Source organism: Phocoena sinus, chromosome 1, assembly GCF_008692025.1.
Source record: "Phocoena sinus isolate mPhoSin1 chromosome 1, mPhoSin1.pri, whole genome shotgun sequence".
In the NCBI taxonomy this organism is placed as follows: Eukaryota; Metazoa; Chordata; class Mammalia; order Artiodactyla; family Phocoenidae; genus Phocoena; species Phocoena sinus.
In genome coordinates this window covers 4523774-4540811 of record NC_045763.1, presented here as the reverse complement: position 1 = coordinate 4540811, position 17038 = coordinate 4523774, and the positions used below count along the sequence as shown (strand labels likewise).

Sequence of the window (17038 nt, the reverse complement as noted above, 5' to 3'; positions counted from 1 at the left end):
TGAGATATCATCTCACACCAGTCAGAATGGCCATCATCAAAAAATCTACAAACAATAAATGCTGGAGAGGGTGTGGAGAAAAGGGAACACTCCTGCACTGCTGGTGGGAATGTGAATTGGTACAGCCACTATGGAGAACAGTATGGAGGTTCCTTAAAAAACTACAAATAGAACTACCCCAAAAAAAAAAAAAAAAAAAAAAAAGAACTACCCCATGACCCAGCAATCCCACTACTGGGCATATACCCTGAGAAAACCATAGTTCAAGAAGAGTCATGTACCAAAATGTTCATGGCAGCTCTATTTACAATAGCCCGGAGATGGAAACAACCTAAGTGCCCATCATCGGATGAATGGATAAAGAAGATGTGGCACATATATACAATGGAATATTACTCAGCCATAAAAAGAAACGAAATTGAGCTATTTGTAATGAGGTGGATAGAAGTAGAGTCTGTCATACCGAGTGAAGTAAGTCAGAAAGAGAAAGACAAATATCATATGCTAACACATATATATGGAATTTAAGAAAAAAAAATGTCATGAAGAACCTAGGGGTAAGACAGGATTAAAGACACAGACCTACTGGAGAACGGACTTGAGGATATGGGGTGGGGGAAGGGTGAGTTGTGACAAAGCGAGAGAGAGGCATGGACATATATACACTACCAAACGTAAGGTAGATAGCTAGTGGGAAGCAGCCGCATAGCACAGGGATATCAGCTCGGTGCTTTGTGACCGCCTGGAGGGGTGGGATAGGGAGGGTGGGAGGGAGGGAGACGCAAGAGGGAAGAGATATGGGAACATATGTATATGTATAACTGATTCACTTTGTTATAAAGCAGAAACTAACACACCATTGTAAAGCAATTATACCCCAATAAAGATGTTAAAAAAGAAAGAAAGAAAGAAATTAAAGATGATGCCAACAGATGGAGAGATATACCATGTTCTTGGATTGGAAGAATCAATATTGTGAAAAATGACTGTACTACCCAAAGCAATCTACAGACTCAATGCAATCCCTATCAAATTACCAATGACATTTTTTACGGAACTAGAACAAATCATCTTAAAATTTGTATAGAGACACAAAAGACCCCAAATAGCCAAAGCAGTCTTGAGGGAAAAAGCAGAGCTGGAGGAATCAGACTCCCTGACTTCAGACTATACTACAAAGCTACAGTAATCAAGACAATATGGTACTGGCACAAAAACAGAAACATAAATCAATGGAACAAGATAGAAAGTCCAGAGATAAACCCACACACCTATGGTCAACTACTTTATGACAGAGGAGGCAAAGATATACAATGGAGAAAAGATAGTCTCTTCAATAAGTGGTGCTGGGAAAACTGAACAGCTACATGTAAAAGAATGAAATTAGAACACTCCCTAACACCATACACAAAAATAAACTCAAAATGGATTCGAGACCAGACACTATCAAACTCTTAGAGGAAAACATAGGAAGAACACTCTTTGACATAAATCACAGCAAGATCTTTTTTGATCCACCTCCTAGAGTAATGGGAGTAAAAACAAAAATAAACAAATGGGACCTAATGAAACTTCAAAACTTTTGCACTGCAAAGGAAACAATAAACAAGATGAAAAGACAACCCTCAGAATGGGAGAAAATATTTGCGAACGAATCAACGGACAAAGGATTAATCTCCAAAATATATAAATAGCTCATGCCAGTCAATATTAAAGAAACAACCAACCCAATCCAAAAATGGGCAGAAGACCTAAATAGACATTTCTCCGAAGAAGACATACAGATGGCCAGGAAGCACATGAAAAGCTGCTCAACATCACTAATTATTAGAGAAATGCAAATCAAAACTACAATGAGGTATCACCTTAAACCAGTCAGAATGACCATCATCAAAAATCTACAAACAATAAATGCTGGAGAGGGTGTGGAGAAAAGGGAACCCTCTTGTACTGTTGGTAGGAATGTAAATTGATGCAGCCACTATGGAGAACAGTATAGAGATTCCTTAAAAAACTAAAAATAGAATTACCGTATGATCCAGCAGTCCCACTACTGGGCATATACCCAGAGAAAACCATAATTCAAAAAGACACATGCACCCCAATGTTCACTGCAGCACTGTTTACAATAGCCAGGTCATGGAAGCAACCTAAATGCCCATCGACAGATGAATGGATAAAGAAGATGTGGTACATATATACAATGGAATATTACTCAGCCAAAAAGGAATGAAATTGAGTCATTTGTTGAGACGTGGATGGATCTAGAGACTGTCATACAGAGTGAAGTAAGTCAGAAAGAGAAAAACAAACATCGTATATTAACGCACATATGTGGAACCTAGTAAAATGGTACAGATGAACCGGTTTGCAGGGCACAAGTTTGAGACACAGATGTAGAGAACAAACGTATGGACACCAAGGGGGGAAAGCCACGGTGGGGTGGGGATGGTGGTGTGCTGAATTGGGCGACTGGGATTGACATGTATACACTGATATGTATAAAATTGATGACTAATAAGAACCTGCAGGGGCTTCCCTGGTGGCGCAGTTGTTAAGAATCCACTTGCCAATGCAGGGGACAAGGGTTCAAGCCCTGGTCTGGGAAGTTCCCACATGCCGCGGAGCAACGAAGCCCTTGCACCACAACTACTGAGCCTGCACTCTAGAGCCCGCGAGCCACAGCTACGGATGCCCACGTGCCTAGAGCCCGTGCTCCGCAACAAGAGAAGCTACCGCAATGAGAAGCCCACGCACCGCAATGAAGAGTACCCCCCGCTCACCACAACTAGAGAAAGCACGCATGCAGCAAGGAAGACCCAACGCAGCAAAAAATAAATAAATAAAATTAATTAATTAAAAAAAAATTTTTTTTTAAAGAAACTGCAATATAAACAAACAAACAAAAAACAACTAATACTAAACTTTCTTTGGGTTATTTATATGGAAATATGTTAATATAAGTGTTTCAGACATTACATGAAGTTTCTAAAAATCTTATATGTTCTGATATAATGTTATAAGTCATAATTCTAGTTGTTACTTTAAAATGTATATCTCAGAAATAAGTAGAAAAAAATTTTAATAAATAAATTAGTAAAAGTAAAAAAAGAAATACCAAAGTTACTTTGTTGATTCCATGTTTTTCTTAAGGACATTCACTGCCCCAGCTCTCTGGAGCTTAAACGCTGAGCTGTTCTTAAAGTTTGCAACACTTGACAACGTGGCCTTGGGAAGAACAGTGTTTCATTATTCTGTTTTCTTTTCCAAATCCCTGTCCTCTTTCTGAAATCTGCCCTGGAAGAGGCCCCGGGTGCTGGGGGAGTCGGTGGGGCACCTGCCAGCCCTCCTGGGTTGTGCCACTCCAGGCAGCTCGACCATGATTTAGAAACAGAGATGAGCTCACAGCTCTGCTCACTGCAGGCGCTCCATCTATTTAAATTTAACTCTGGCAAACGCTGCTCACTTTCGAGTGCCAGACATTGTGCTAATAAAGTGCTTTTTACGATTACCCCTCACTTGGGGGTTTGAGACAAGAGCTCTTGTTATCCCCGTTTTTCCGATCTGGAAACTGCTGATGGAGGGGTTTATTAAACTGCCCACGGCCGCAGGGCTGGTCCATGGTGGAGCCTGGCAGGGAGGCTGGACTCCAGGGCCAGAGCTCTCAGCCCCAAGCCCTGGTGCCTTCCCACCACCGCCCGGGCTTGAACCACATGGCGTCCGCTGCGAGGGCCCGGGGGCGTCAGCCTCGGTGGGTGGTGCTGATGAGTGCAGTGCCACCCATCTTAGGCGCCCGCACTGGACCGCCAGAGCCGCCGCCGTTCCCCCTCCCCACCCCCCCCCCCCCGCAGTTGTGTGTGAAACTCCTGCCTTCATCAAGCAGCTTGAAACAGGGCTGAGGGTTCTCGCAGTCAGGGGCGTCCAGTCCAAGGAAGGCCCGGCTCTGCTCGCGTCACCCCCTCATCGGTCTCAGCCCAGGGGCCCCCTTTCCTGCTGAATTTGGACACCCAGAGGCAGACAGTTCAGTCTCTGCTCCCAGCAGTTCTGTCCTCTGGTTACGTCAGATTTGCCTGCAAGAGCCCCTCAATGCCAATGCCGCCTACCACAACGGCCAGTAGCCACACGTGGCTGTTTCCATTATAATTAAAAGTGAATAAAATGAAAATGCTGTTCCTTGGTCAGCAGGGCTGCGTTCCTTCTGGAGGCTCTAGGAGAGAATCGTGTTTTGCCTTTTCCAGCTTCTAGAGGCAACGTGCATTCGCTGGCTTGTGGCCCATCCGCCATTCTCAAAGCAGGCAGCCTCTCCCTGACCCTGCGTCTGTTGCCACGGCTCCTGGCTCTCCCGTCCTCTTGTGAGGACCACTGTGATGACCTGGGGCCCACCTGGTGATCCAGGCTAAGCTCCCACCTCAAAATCCTTAACCACATCACACCTGTGAGGTCCCTCTGCATGTGAGGTAACAGTTTCACAGGTTCTGGGATTAGGATATGGACGTCTTTGGGGGCCCCCGTTCCACCTGCCACAGTAAATTCCAGCTGACACGGAGAGGCAGGTAGGGCTCCAGCCCACTTCTGCGCTCTGCCTTTTCCCTGCCCTGTGTCTTACCCTGTGAGCCCTGTGGACAGGACGCTGGCAGAAAACTCGGAAGAACAAGGGGCCCCTCAGCTCTTGGGGTTTCAAGGCAGCATGAAAAGAAGTGCCTCTCCCTCTGTCCCAAGCCTCCCAGCCGAGGACATGGCATCTCTGAGGTTCGGGGATTAGGGGTGAGCGTGGAGGCAGCAGGCTCGTCCCTGCCCCTCGTAGAGCGTTTGCACTGGAGCTGGGGTCCCCGTGAGCGCAGCTGAGTACCCGCCTCTCAGGCAGGCTCATATGCTGGGGATGCTGAGCTGTGACCCAGGCCTTCTTCCCCTGTGGGCCGCCACGGAGGTGGTCGCACCTCAGTGTCGGATCTGCACAACTGCTAATGTCCTGGGGACCCAGGGAGGAGGGGCAGGGGTTCGTTGCCGTGTTCTTCACCAGCTGAAGAGCTGGAACTCCCTCGCGGAGACAGTCACCCATTTTATTCATTTAGGCAGCGTTAGAAGCAGCTTCTTGCCCAGTGTAAATGTGCCTGCTGCAGAAACAGAAAAGGGAAGGGAGGGCTTTGTTTTAAATGTCACTGCTTATTATTACCTTGTTGGAATGATTCTTTTTTTCTTTTTAATATTTCCACTTTTAATTTATTAGGCTTATATTGACAAAGAAACCATAAGCTCGTTATTTATTTAATTTATTTATTTTTGGCTGCATTGGGTCTTCATTGCTGCGTGCAGGCCTTCTCTAGTTGCAGCCAGTGGGGGCTACTCTTCGTTGCGGTGCGTGGGCTTCTTCTCATTGCGGTGGCTTCTCCTGTTGCAGAGCACAGGCTCTAGGCGTGTTGGCTTCAGTAGTTGTGGCACACGGGCTCAGTAGTTGTGGCACGCGGGCTCAGTAGTTGTGGCACACGGGCTCTAGAGCGCAGGCTCAGTAGTTGTGGTGCATGGGCTTAGTTGCTCTGCGGCATGTGGGATCTTCCCGGACCAGGGCTCAGACCTGTGTCCTCTGCATTGGCAGGTGGATTCTTAACCACTGGGCCACCATGGAAGCCCTGGAACGATTCTTTTCACCCCCTGCAGACACAACAGGGAGTTCTGAGGGCAAACTCTCCCTTTGGGTTTGAGACGCCTTTCCCTGGAGGGCTGTTGCAGAAGGGCACTCAGACCCCACCAGAAATGACTGTCCTGGGCTTCTGTCCAGACAACCTAATATGCGGGAGTGACCTCCCCCGAGAGACGGCCACTCCTGCACCCATTTGCAGATGAGGAGACCGAGGCACAGCAGGTTCCTGGCTTGCCCCTGCCCACGTTCAAGCCCAGGCCTGTTGGACCCCAGAGCTCGAGGACCCCAAGGCTCCTCCCCAGGGCCCAGTAGCCTGAGGGAACTGGGGGCCCTGGGGGGCTGCTCCGGGCTCAGAGAGCCTGCCTGTCGTGGAGACACTCATGGGGACTGTCTGGTTGTGTCAGGGCTAATCTGTCCCTGCTTCAGAGGAAAACTGGGTGGTCCCTTCCTGGCCTCCTTCCTGGATCCGGAGTGGCCCCAACACCCCACCCCGTCCAAGGTGGCACATGGCACCCAGTGCCACCAGGAGATGCTGTTTCTCCCCTTGAGCAGGTCACCCCACTCTTTTATATATATATATATATATATATATATATATAATTTATTTATTCATTTTTGGCTGCGATGGGTCTTCGTTGCTGCACGCAGGCTTTCTCTAGTTGCAGTAAGCGGGGGCTACTCTTTATTGCAGCGTGCAGGGCTCCTCCTTGCGGTGGCTTCTTGTTGCAGAGCACAGGCTCAGTAGCTGTGGCTCACGGGCTTAGTGGCTCCGTGGCATGCGGGATCTTCCCAGACCAGGGCTTGAACCCTTGTCCCCTGCATTGGCAGGCGGATTCTTAACCACTGCGCCACAAGGGAAGCCCCAGTCACCCCACTCTTAAATAAACTAGTCACCCTGTGGGCGGATGTGGATGTGTGGCCTAGTGGAAAGTCCCCAGGCAGCGTCGCGGCACTTCGGAGCACGCGGTCAGGGCGGAACGCATCTCACCACCGGCCCTCGTGGCAGGTCGGGCCTGCTCTGGCAGTTTCTGAGACAAAGGGAGCAGCAACCAAGCTAGACTCGAGCTGGGGTCGCCCCCTGCTCAGATGGGCCCCAGTGTCCCGGCTCGGACCTCTGTGCCTAGGGGAGGGTGGAAAGAGCCCGGCCTTGCTGGGTTGCTCGGGCTGAGGGCGGCCACGATGCTAGTTGAGGCGAAGTGTCTACACAAGTGTCCCCGTCCGGCTGGAGTCTGCAGTGGCCCGCTGTCCACATGGGGCTACGTTGGTTCAGGCGTGATGGGGCACCCGCTCTCGTGGGGCTCCCCAGCTGGGAGGGAGGCAAACATCAGACAGGCCATCAGATGGGTTGGATACCCTGAAGGAGAGGAGCTCTGTTCTAGAAAGAGAGCGACGGGGGGCACCCCCGTGAGAGGGTGGACCGGGCTGGGCAATGGGGCAGGGGCGGCGTGGGCTCTGTGGGGTGGAGGTGTCTGTTCCCACAAAGCTGGGACCCATTGCTGGGGACCCTCCACCACTGTGGACTGTGGACTGGCCGCTCTACACTCTTGGATGTTGGGGGAGCCTAGTGATGTTGCAGTGGGTGGTGGGAGCGGACGAGGCGCAGGAGGTGAGGGATTTGGTGGGAGCCTTCCCAGCATCTGGGAGCTGACGAACCGTGGACATGGCTGGGGCTGCCCTGAGGTGCTTCTGACCACCCCATCCCCAGCGAATGACCACAGACCCCAGAGTGCACTTTCTGAGCCAAGGGTCAGGGAAGGGGAGGCCCTCAGCAGCACGGGGGTCTGTCCTTGTCAGTTTCAAATTAGGTCCCAGGCCCTCAATGACCTAGTCCGTCTTCCAGCTTTCAAGCACCTTCCCGTGGTGGCCAGCCAATGGTAAATAAAGACTGTGGGCTGTGAGAATAAAGATGTCACCATCTCTGAGAGGTGAAGAGGCTGGTGTTTTGGCTATAATTGAAGTTTTCACGACTTTTAAGAAGTGACCAGGGACTTCCCTGGTGGTCCAGTGGCTCAGAAACCACCTGCCAATGCAGGGGACAGAGATTCGATCCCTGGTCTGGGAAGATCCCACCTGCTGTGGGGCAGCTAAGCCTGTGCGCCGCAACTGCTGAGCCCACGTGCCACAACTACTGAAGTCCGCGCGCCTAGAGCCCGCACTCTGCAACAAGAGAAGCCCCCCCTCGCCGCAACAAGAGAAAGCCCGCGCGCAGCAACGAAGGCCCAACGCAGCCAAAAAATTTAAAAAGGAAGCGGTCACTCTGTCTCCTACCATGAGTGACACTCAGGATGGCGTCCTCTTGTGTCTAATGCTCATAATCAACTTCTTTGTTGTTTGAAACCACTTTTGATTAGAAGTTTCTTCGGATTTCTACCCGAAATGAGACGTGATTAGCCACGTGGTTGGTGGGGGGGCTTGCACAGGAGACAAAGCAAGGGTGTGTTTCCATCTGTTCTTTTTTTTTTTTTTTTTTTGGCGGTACGCGGGCCTCTCACTGTTGTGGCCTCTCCCGTCGCGGAGCACAGGCTCCGGACGCGCAGGCTCAGCGGCCATGGCTCATGGGCCCAGCCACTCCGCGGCATGTGGGATCCTCCCGGACCGGGGCACGAACCCGTGTCCCCTGCATCAGCAGGCGGACTCTCAACCACTGCGCCACCAGGGAAGCCCTCCATTTGTTCTTTGAACAAACGGTCAGTGTTGCAATGCCCTGAATTCACTGCCCCCGCATCCCTGCCCCTTAGCCAGGGAGTTCTGGCGGGTTTCCTCTTGATGGGGGGTCTTGTCCCTCCCTGCCTCTCAGCTCATGGACCCCAAGTCTTCTGTCTGGTCGTGGGTGAGAGGGTGCTGGCTGGCACTGGGGCTGGCATGATGGGGACAGGCAGGGACGCCTGGAGACCCTTGGGGATGCCCACCTCCCCTTCCTGCTCCCCTGGAAGCGGCCCGTGTGGGCCGTGTGGGGGCTGTTCCCAGGGTGGGCCCAGGCACTTTGCATGCCATGGATAACCGCTCCCGCTTCTGCCTGCCCACGCGCTCACCACCCTAACAGCCACACACTGCCCCAACTTGTCTGTCTTCCTGGTCTCTAAACATCTTTTGTGGGGGCCTGTCTCCATGGAGCTGGGACATTGGGGTTCCCGGGGTGTTCAAAGGTCCCTGCAGTCAGCGCCGGTCAGGCCTGGCCAGGGATTTCCTTGAGCTCAGCCCAGAACCAGGCTGCATTTGGGATGGTGGTCCTGACCACGTCAGTGGAAAGGAATAGTGCTGCGTCAGGGTCCAAAACAGCACTGCTGGCGGTAATGACCGCACTGCATGCCTCCTGCCACCAGGCAGGAGCCTCGGCACCTGGCTCGTTTCATGCCAGCCCCATGGTTACCCCGTGAGGCAGCTTGTTTATACGAGAAAAGCTGGGCTCCACGAGATGAAGTCGAGGACGGGAGGCCAAGGCCAGTGGTAGTTGGGAGCCCGTGACCAGGAGGGCGGGGGCAGAAGGGATGCTCTAGGGTAGATGTTCAGGACTCAGGGGCATGGGGAGTGCAGAGAGGTTGGGGCAGGGTGGAGGGAGAGCAGGACCCCCACGACAGTGTTACAGGAACGTGTGACTGTCTACAAGGGAAACTGCTGGTGTGGGAGGTGGGGAGCACCTGGAGACTCTGACCATGGGCAGGGCCGCAGGGATGTTGTCGGAGGGCAGATCCGCAGCTCAGAGCAGAGCGCTGGCCCAGTGGGCGACACTGACCGGGAGGGGAGCCTGACGGGACGGACGCAGTCCCACCTGCACAGAGGGTAGGGGGACGTGGGCTGAAGTGCAGACAGTGGCTCCAGGGGCACTTAGGGCCACGGTCAGCGCAGCAGCTTGGCCTGATGGTGCATGTGACGCTGCCCTCTGACCAGCATCGGCAACGCTGGAGCCAGGGAGCTGGGGGGTGGGGGGGTGGGGCCGGGGAGGGTGGAGGAAGGTTCTTTAGCGGGGCTCAGAGCAACTTGGTGGGGCAGCTGTGTGGCTCCAGTGGCACAAGTAAGGCCAAAGCACGGACAGTGCAGATTTGTCCTTAACCTGCGGAGGGATCTGAAAGCAGGTTGGGGGCGGGCCCCGAGGGGCAGGGCTCACCGGAAGCATCCTTCCAGCAGACGCTGCCTCTCCCGGGGAATAGAGACCCACGCTTGGGTGGCCACCAAGCTCCCTTCGGCTCTAAATGTTTCCGTGAGTGAAGGAAACGCCCCCTCACTAGCTAGAAAGGTGAACACTCAGGGGGCTCCGATGTGCTGTCGTTGTGATGTCTTGGCAGTTAGCAGGATGGTCTGTGCTGTCTAACCAAGTGTCTTCCAGCATCCTCGGTACTGCTGATTTCTGCACCCTCCCTGCCCAGCCCGACCCAGCCGCCTGGCCGCCCTGGGTCGAGGCTTCCCTAACCCGTTGTCTGTGCTCCGCAGGCTGTGTCATCACCATCTCTGGGCGCGTGACCTTCACCAGCAATAAGTCCATGGAGATCGAGGTCTTGGTGGATTCCGACCCCGTGGTGGACAATTCCCAGAAGCGCTACCGGGCCGCCAGTGCCTTCTTCACCTATGTGTCCCTGAGCCAGGAGGGCAAGTCTCTGCCTGTGCCCCAGCTCGTGGTGAGTGGCCCCTCTGGCCCGTGTGTCCCTGGGGGCAGCTGGCCCGCTGCTGGGCCAGCCCCCTCGGCGCTTGCTGGGCTCCCAGGAGAAACGGAGCTACAATGAATCCATTCTGGGCAGCTGGGTCTGCTCAGCTCCTGAGGGGCCAGCGACCTTGGCTGCGGGGCAGGTCAAACGTGAGGCCCCGTCCCCGTGGACTGTGGGGGAGGGACTGGGCAGACAAGGTGAGAGGCGCCCCTCACGAGCTCCTTGCCGTGGGATAAGCACGCCGCCTTGCTGGTCCTGGCACCGTGTACAAGCTCTAGAGTGGGGGTGAGGACCCTCCCAGGGTGGGCTCTTGGGGAGGCCCTGGCCTGCATGTCCTTCATCATGGGGCCAAGCTAGAGCCCTGCACCTCGGGGCTGGGCGTCTGGGCCTCGTGGCCTTTCCCCGCCCTGGCTCCCCAGCCAGGCTCTGCCCTGGGTGTGCAGAGAGCAGCGGTAGGTTGGCAGCCGCCACCAGGAGCAGAGCTGGGGGCTCTGGCCCAGGCGTGGATCCTGGCAGGTCTCAGCCACCAGCAGGGTTTGCTTGGCTGCCGTCCTGGGCTCCACAACCCAAGAGGCTGCGGAGGCGGGGGCGGTGGCGGGGGGCACAGGTGAGTCACTAGCATTTTCTTAATTTGGAAAAGAGAAGGTTGGATTCACTGAACATGTAAGGGTTTCCCTCCCTCTCGCCCCCGGCCCCCTCCTCAGCTCTCGACGCCCGCGGGCCCCCAGCGCTCAAGGCCACAATCCCCGGAGACTTCCGGGGCTCCCACCCACTCACACCCGCCGCACGCCAGACCCCCATCCACGGTCTGGCCTCGTCCCTGCCCTGCCTTTCTCCAAAGCATCAGCCCCCCGGCTTGTGGGAGCTGCTCATTTGCCGGTTGTCCCTCCCCCACTGGACTGAGCTTCACGAACTAGAACACATGTGCTCCTAGTGGCTCACTGGGGCTGGAACAGTCTTGGCACTTAGTGGGTGTGGTTGGGAAAATGCATGAATCCTGCTGTGTGCAAGGCCTGAAGCCAATCCCAGGAGGAGAGGCAGGCGGCGTGGACGCTCGGGGGAGCTGGGGGAGCGCGCTGGGCCGGTGGCCTCCACCTGGGGTGGACGTGAAGTGGTGCCTGGGGAGTGGGCAGGAGCCCCCAGGAAGGCCAGTGGGGCAGGGGGCCGTGTTGGGCGGTCGTGGGAGCTGTAATCCCAACACCTTGGCGCGTGCTAGTTGTCGGGGAGCCTGGGAGTCGGGGAGCCTGAGGCGGCCAGCGTCAAGGCGGGGCGCGGGGAGGGCAGGGTGGCGAGGAGGCCCAGCTCAGAGGCACTGGGCGACTGTGTGTTGGATGCAGGAATGAACGAGTGAATGAATGAACGATGCCTCCAGATTCCCCTTGAGGCTGATGACAGCTTTACGAGCCTCACACATTCCTTACCTATGCCGGTCGGGGTAAGTGCCCCCTCCTGGAGGGCGGCCCTGTGCCCGCCGGTTCTGAGTCCTCTGCCTGCTTCTCTCGGCCACCCTCAGCCCAGCAAGGCTGAGGCACTTGGGGAAGGTCACACGGCCGGTCCGCGGGAGCCTGGGTGCAGAGGAAAGCCTCCGTTCAGGCTGCTCCTGGTTTGTCTTGAGCCAGTCTGTCACTAGGGGGCCAGGAGGAAGCCAGAACCCTGGGCGGTGGTTGAGGTGTGGGTGCGGAGCCGAGAAGCCTGGGGAGGGGCCGGGGGTTAGGGTCTCGAGCACCTGACGCTTGTGTGGAAGCGACTGGCAGGCGACTCAGGCCCCCCGCCAGCCTCCCAGGGCCCCTGCTCCCATGCAGCTCCTGTGCCTCCTGGCAAAGAGCACGTACTGGAAGCCTCCGTAAGGATAAACATACTGCATTTCGGAGCACTTCCTCATCCAGGCGGGCGCGAGGCCCCTGCTCGCTCGCCCGGCCTGCCACCACGGAGATGCTGACCCCCCAGCCGGAGATGCTAACCCCCCAGCCGCAGAGATGCTAACCCCCCAGCCCCGCTCCTCTCTGGGGCCTCGCGGGCCCACAGGGGCAGCGCCTAGGTTTGGTGGGGGAGACATCTGGCATCGTCAAGGCCCCTGCCGTGGCCAGAGGAGCCTCAGCTGCCCGCTGGGCCCTCTCCTGTCCCTCCCCCGTCCTCTGCGGGCCACCCCCTACTCGCTCTTCGCTGGCATTGGGTCCCCACGCTGGGGCTCCAGTGAGTCGGGTGGGGGGCATGGGGGGAGGCTGCACAGGGCAGGGTTGGTGAACGTGGCCTTAAAGGATGGGGGGCTTCACCGTGTGGAAGGAAGGAAAGGAGAGCCAGGGTGGGCACCGTCCTCAGGTAGGCTCTGCACCGTCGCCTCCCCATGTACTACCCCAGGCTGCTGGGGAGGGGTGGAGGGTCCAGCAGCCTCGGCCTCTCCCTCCCGAGTCCCCAGTGCTGTAGCCCCCGGCCTTGCGTCCCTCCTCCTCCCCACCTTCCACCACTGCCCCCCCAGGAGGGGCCCTGGGCCACGAGGACCGGGGTGCCATCCCGCCCTCCATCCTGATGGCTCAGCAGGGTGGCTTCCAGCCGCCTCAGCCCCTTGGCTGACGCACGCGCGTCCCCCCGACCTCTGTCCACGGCCTGACCTCCTCCTGCCTTGACCTTCGCAACCACGTGTCCCTGGGTCTCAGACCCCTTCCTCTGGGAACCTTGCCTGCTCCTCTTGGCCCCCAGATGCAGGCTTGCCCCCCTTCTCCCCCAGACCCTTGTTCCATCTCTCTCCATATTGCCACAGGACCCCCGGGGGACATCTCCCTCCTGGAAGCTGAAGTCCCGCCCCACACAGGCGAGCCCTTGACCTCTGTGCCCCCCGTCTGCCCAGCCTCCAGGCTCCAGCAGGGTGGCCAGATCCAGGAACACTCCTCTCCCTGGCGCCTCCTTGAGGCTGAGTATGCAGATGGCCACCCCATGGCCCCGAAACATGGGGCTCTGACAGGTCCCAACCTGCACCCTGCCCTCCCTGGGTGGTTGGGACCGGGCCCCGGGCCTCCTTGCTTTACTCTCCCATATGGGCTGCCTCTCTCCACAGGGTCTCAGCAGGCATTTCAAATGTAACATTCCGAACTGAACCGTTGTCTCCCAGCCGCCTCCCCCGAAAACTCCCACTCCTCCTGGTGGATTCCCTCCCGGTGAGCCTGGGAACCGGGCTGGCCCTCCCTCCCGCTCAGCCCCAAGCTGTATGCCCTCCCCCATTCCTGCTGCCCTCACCCTGACTCTGTGCTGCATCCCGGCAAGTTTTTCAGAACAGAATTGCGTTGGCTGCCTCCCGCCTGAACCGCTCAGCAGCTCAGCGGCTCCTCGCTGCCCTGGGCACGGGGTCCAGCCAGGCCGGCCACCTCTGTTCCTCAAATCCCAAACTCAGTCCCGCCTCAGGGCCTTTGCACTTGCTGTTCCTCTGCCTGGACACCTTCCCTCAGATGGTCACGACAGCAGCTCCTTCCACCGTTTCTCAGATATTTCCTCCTTTGATGACCTTCCCTCCCCTCTCTGGATAAAGCCTTACTCCCCACGCCCACCCCATGACCCAGAGACTCTTTGCCGTTGCCTGGAAACCGGCCTGGAGTTGGTGGGAGAGAGAGCAAAAGGAACTGAGAGGGCTGGGGGCCGAGCTGGCCTCTTGTAGCGGGAGAGGAGGGGCAGGGACACACCTGAGGCCCCCCCCCCCCCCACTGCTAGAGGGCAGGCCCGGCCCAGGACAGCCTTACGGCTGTCCGAGCCCTTTCCTCTACCGTCAGCTGAGGGAGAGTGGGGCCTGCGGGCCACCCCAAATGGCCCTGAGACCAAGGATAGCCAAGGAGTCGGGACCATCTTCATTTTGAAAAGGCTCCCACAGAGTACATGCAGGTGGACAGGGTGTCCCGGCAAGGTCTGCATTCCGGCCGTAGCCGGCTGTAGTGTGCGCCCGCCCAGGAGCCCAGGAGCTGCCTCGGGCCTGATTGGAGCTCTCTATGGCTACCCCCTCTGCCCGCCCACAACCCCAGAGCTCAGGCTGCTGGGGAGACCAGTGCCGCAGCCAGGGTGGAGGGGCAGCAGTCCGGGCTCAGGGAGGAGAGCCTCTGGCCCCGGGCTCCAGTCTGCATGGAGAGCTCTTTGTGGAGGAGCCCGTGACCTTCCCAGAGCTGGGACACTCTCATGGTGCCGGGCTGGTCTGTGAACCCTGGGGGCTGTCTGTGCCCTTTCCAGAAACACAGGGACCTGGGGCTCGGGGGGGTCGGTGCAGGAGGGGCTGCAGGGGGTTAGGGGAAAGTCACCTGCTTGAATGAAGGGGAAGGGAGGGTAACCGAATTCCCAGGTCTGAGGGGCCGGTGGTTGGCAGTGGCCACATCTTCCCACTGGCCGGCTGCGTGTCGATCCAGGCTATTGTTGCTAATTAAAGATGGGCTTTGATTCTTCACTGGGGTGTCCTGGGGCCCACCAATATGGATAAAAATAGCCTCTGGGGGGTGGGGCAGACTCCCTAGCCTCCAGCCCAGCCTCTGCGGCGCTTGCTTGGGAACCACCGACACCACAGTTGTCTGCCTCTCAGCCCACGTGTGCCCGCGTCGGGGCTCAGCCCTCCCCACCCCTGCTGTCAGCACTTATCCTCCTGTCTATTTTTAGCTCCCATCCCCAGGGCCCGGCTGACATGGAAGGCAGCGTAGCTGTTGGAGTTCTTCTTGATGAATATTTTATGCTGGGGAGGGCCTACTGCACCGCGCCCCAGCCCGGCAGCTGCCGGCACTTCCAGGCTGCTTATTAGAGGAGGCAAGCGCGGGACGCAGAACCAGCCAGGCCCAGGCCCTGCCTCCTTCTAAACGCCTCCCTGTGGCCGTGCCCTCTGACCTCGGGGGTGGCAGACAGACCCACAGCACCTTCCAGCTCTGGAGAGGTGGTACGGAGGGACGTGGGGGAACACCCCGAGGTGGCTCCCTGGGACCCGACCCCAGATTGGCCCCAGCACCTCCCATGGGCGACTTTCCAGCCCGGGTGTGGGAAGCCTTTTCAGTCTCCAGAAGCGTGAGAACCCGATGGACAGACCGTGTTGAAGCCAGAGCAAGCCCGTCCTGGGCGCAAGGCCGGCCTCCGTTCTCTCTGGTTCACATGTGGGCGCTGCAGCCCCCGAGGCCCCAGGAGACTCGCGTGCGGGAGAGGTCGCACCCTCGACAAGGGAGAAGCCTGGGCTCCATCGCAAGCACGCAGGCGATGTGGGTTTTGAGAGAGCACGTTCACAGCTGCTTCTGTGGGTCATTTGGAATAGGAATGCTTTCCCCAGCGAGCCGAGCGGCATGGCCACGGCGCGTGGAGGCAGCGGAGCAGGGTCTTTCCGAAGCCGGTTTGCTTGGCTCCCAGAAAACCCAAACCACAGAGCGGCCTGCGGCGCGGGGGTCTTGGCCACTGCTTGTAGACACTCGCCTCCCGGTCCACGCGGACAGCTGGCGTGCAGAGGACAGGGGCCTGGACCCTGGGGCCTCCGTCGTCAGCCACTGAAGTGACAAGTCGGGATGAAAGCGGCGGCAGTGAGGAGGTCGGGGAGGCAGCCGGCCTTCCCTCTCGCAGCCGGTGGAGCTCCGCCAGGAACACGGCAAAACGTGTGCTTCTGCCCTTTCTCAGCTGTGAGTGCTTCCACTGTGCGTCACACCCGGACCTCAGGGCACCCTCGGGGGCCAGTCGCCGCCAGGTTTCCTGAGCGCCCACTCCCTAGGGCCAGGTGCCCGCCGAGGCCACTCTCTGTCTACTGGGAGGGAGCCGGCAGGGTGGATGCCCCCGGTGCCCACAGCAGCGATGGTCCCAGGGGAGGCGGCTGAGCGTATTCACAAGATGCCGACCCGCCTCCCTGGTGGGTGTCAGGGTGGGTTGTCCGAGCCCACAGACAGGCCACAGTGACAGTGATGGGCAGGGACTCGCCCAGAGTCCAGTGGCCGGCCCTGCCACGGAGTCGACCTGGAGCAGACCCCTGAGCCTCTTGGCCATGGCAGCCCCTTCTGGTCTCTGAGCCTCCGTTCCCCACTGGAGCCACCCCAGGCCGGCAGGTCCTCTGTGGTCTCGGCACCATCTCCGTGATCTAACCAGAGAGCTCCTCGCTGCTTTGCACCGAAGAGGAAGCACGGGGCCAAGGCTTCCGGCAGTGGGCAGCTCCTCGATCCTGGGAACCCGAGCCTGGAGGTGAAGGGGCAGCCACCACCTCCCGCAACCATGGCCAGGCCTGCTCTTTACAGCCTGATATGGTGAAAGGAACATACATCCCACCCCCAGGGAAGGGAAGAGGGCCCTCACATGGGGCTTGTTTTGGGCTGGGGGCCCCAGGTGGCCCTACGGCTTGGGGAGACACCCCCTGTCCCAGACATTCGGTGTGCTGGAATGATTTCTCCTTGCTCCCTGATTTACGAAACTCAGACTGGAGCACAGCAGGACTGACTCGTCTGTTCCAGGAAGGGTCCGGGGAGCCACGTCAGTGAGGGAGGCTGTGCCCTTGCTGCCCGTCACAGGAGCGAGTCGGGGACTAGAACATACGTGACGCTTCTTGAGCCCGTGTCCTCTCTCCCTCCCTCGGCTCTGGGTGCTTAGCAGGGAGTCTGCCTGTCGTGGGGAAATGCCCAAATCCTGAAGCTGCTCCTGTCCCCTGAATGGGTGGCGTCTGGGAACTTGTAGTGGCCTGTGAGTCCCACCTGCCCCTGGAACCAGGGGTGTGGGTACCACAGGGGGTGTGATGAGGGGGTGCTGCCCCCGCCAGCCTGGCTCTCACCTCTGCTCTGCCATG

The 17038-nt window shown here is 57.6% G+C and overlaps 1 protein-coding gene across 1 annotated transcript in view; it reads left to right on the top strand.

Annotated features, from left to right (window-relative positions):
• ACOT7 (acyl-CoA thioesterase 7) overlaps positions 1-17038 on the top strand; it is a 90158-nt gene that overhangs the window by 64121 nt on the left and 8999 nt on the right. Inside the window, exon 8 of the mRNA XM_032636438.1 lies at positions 10067-10251. Within this exon, the coding sequence (XP_032492329.1) occupies positions 10067-10251 (185 nt within the window). The remainder of the gene's footprint in view (positions 1-10066; positions 10252-17038) is intronic.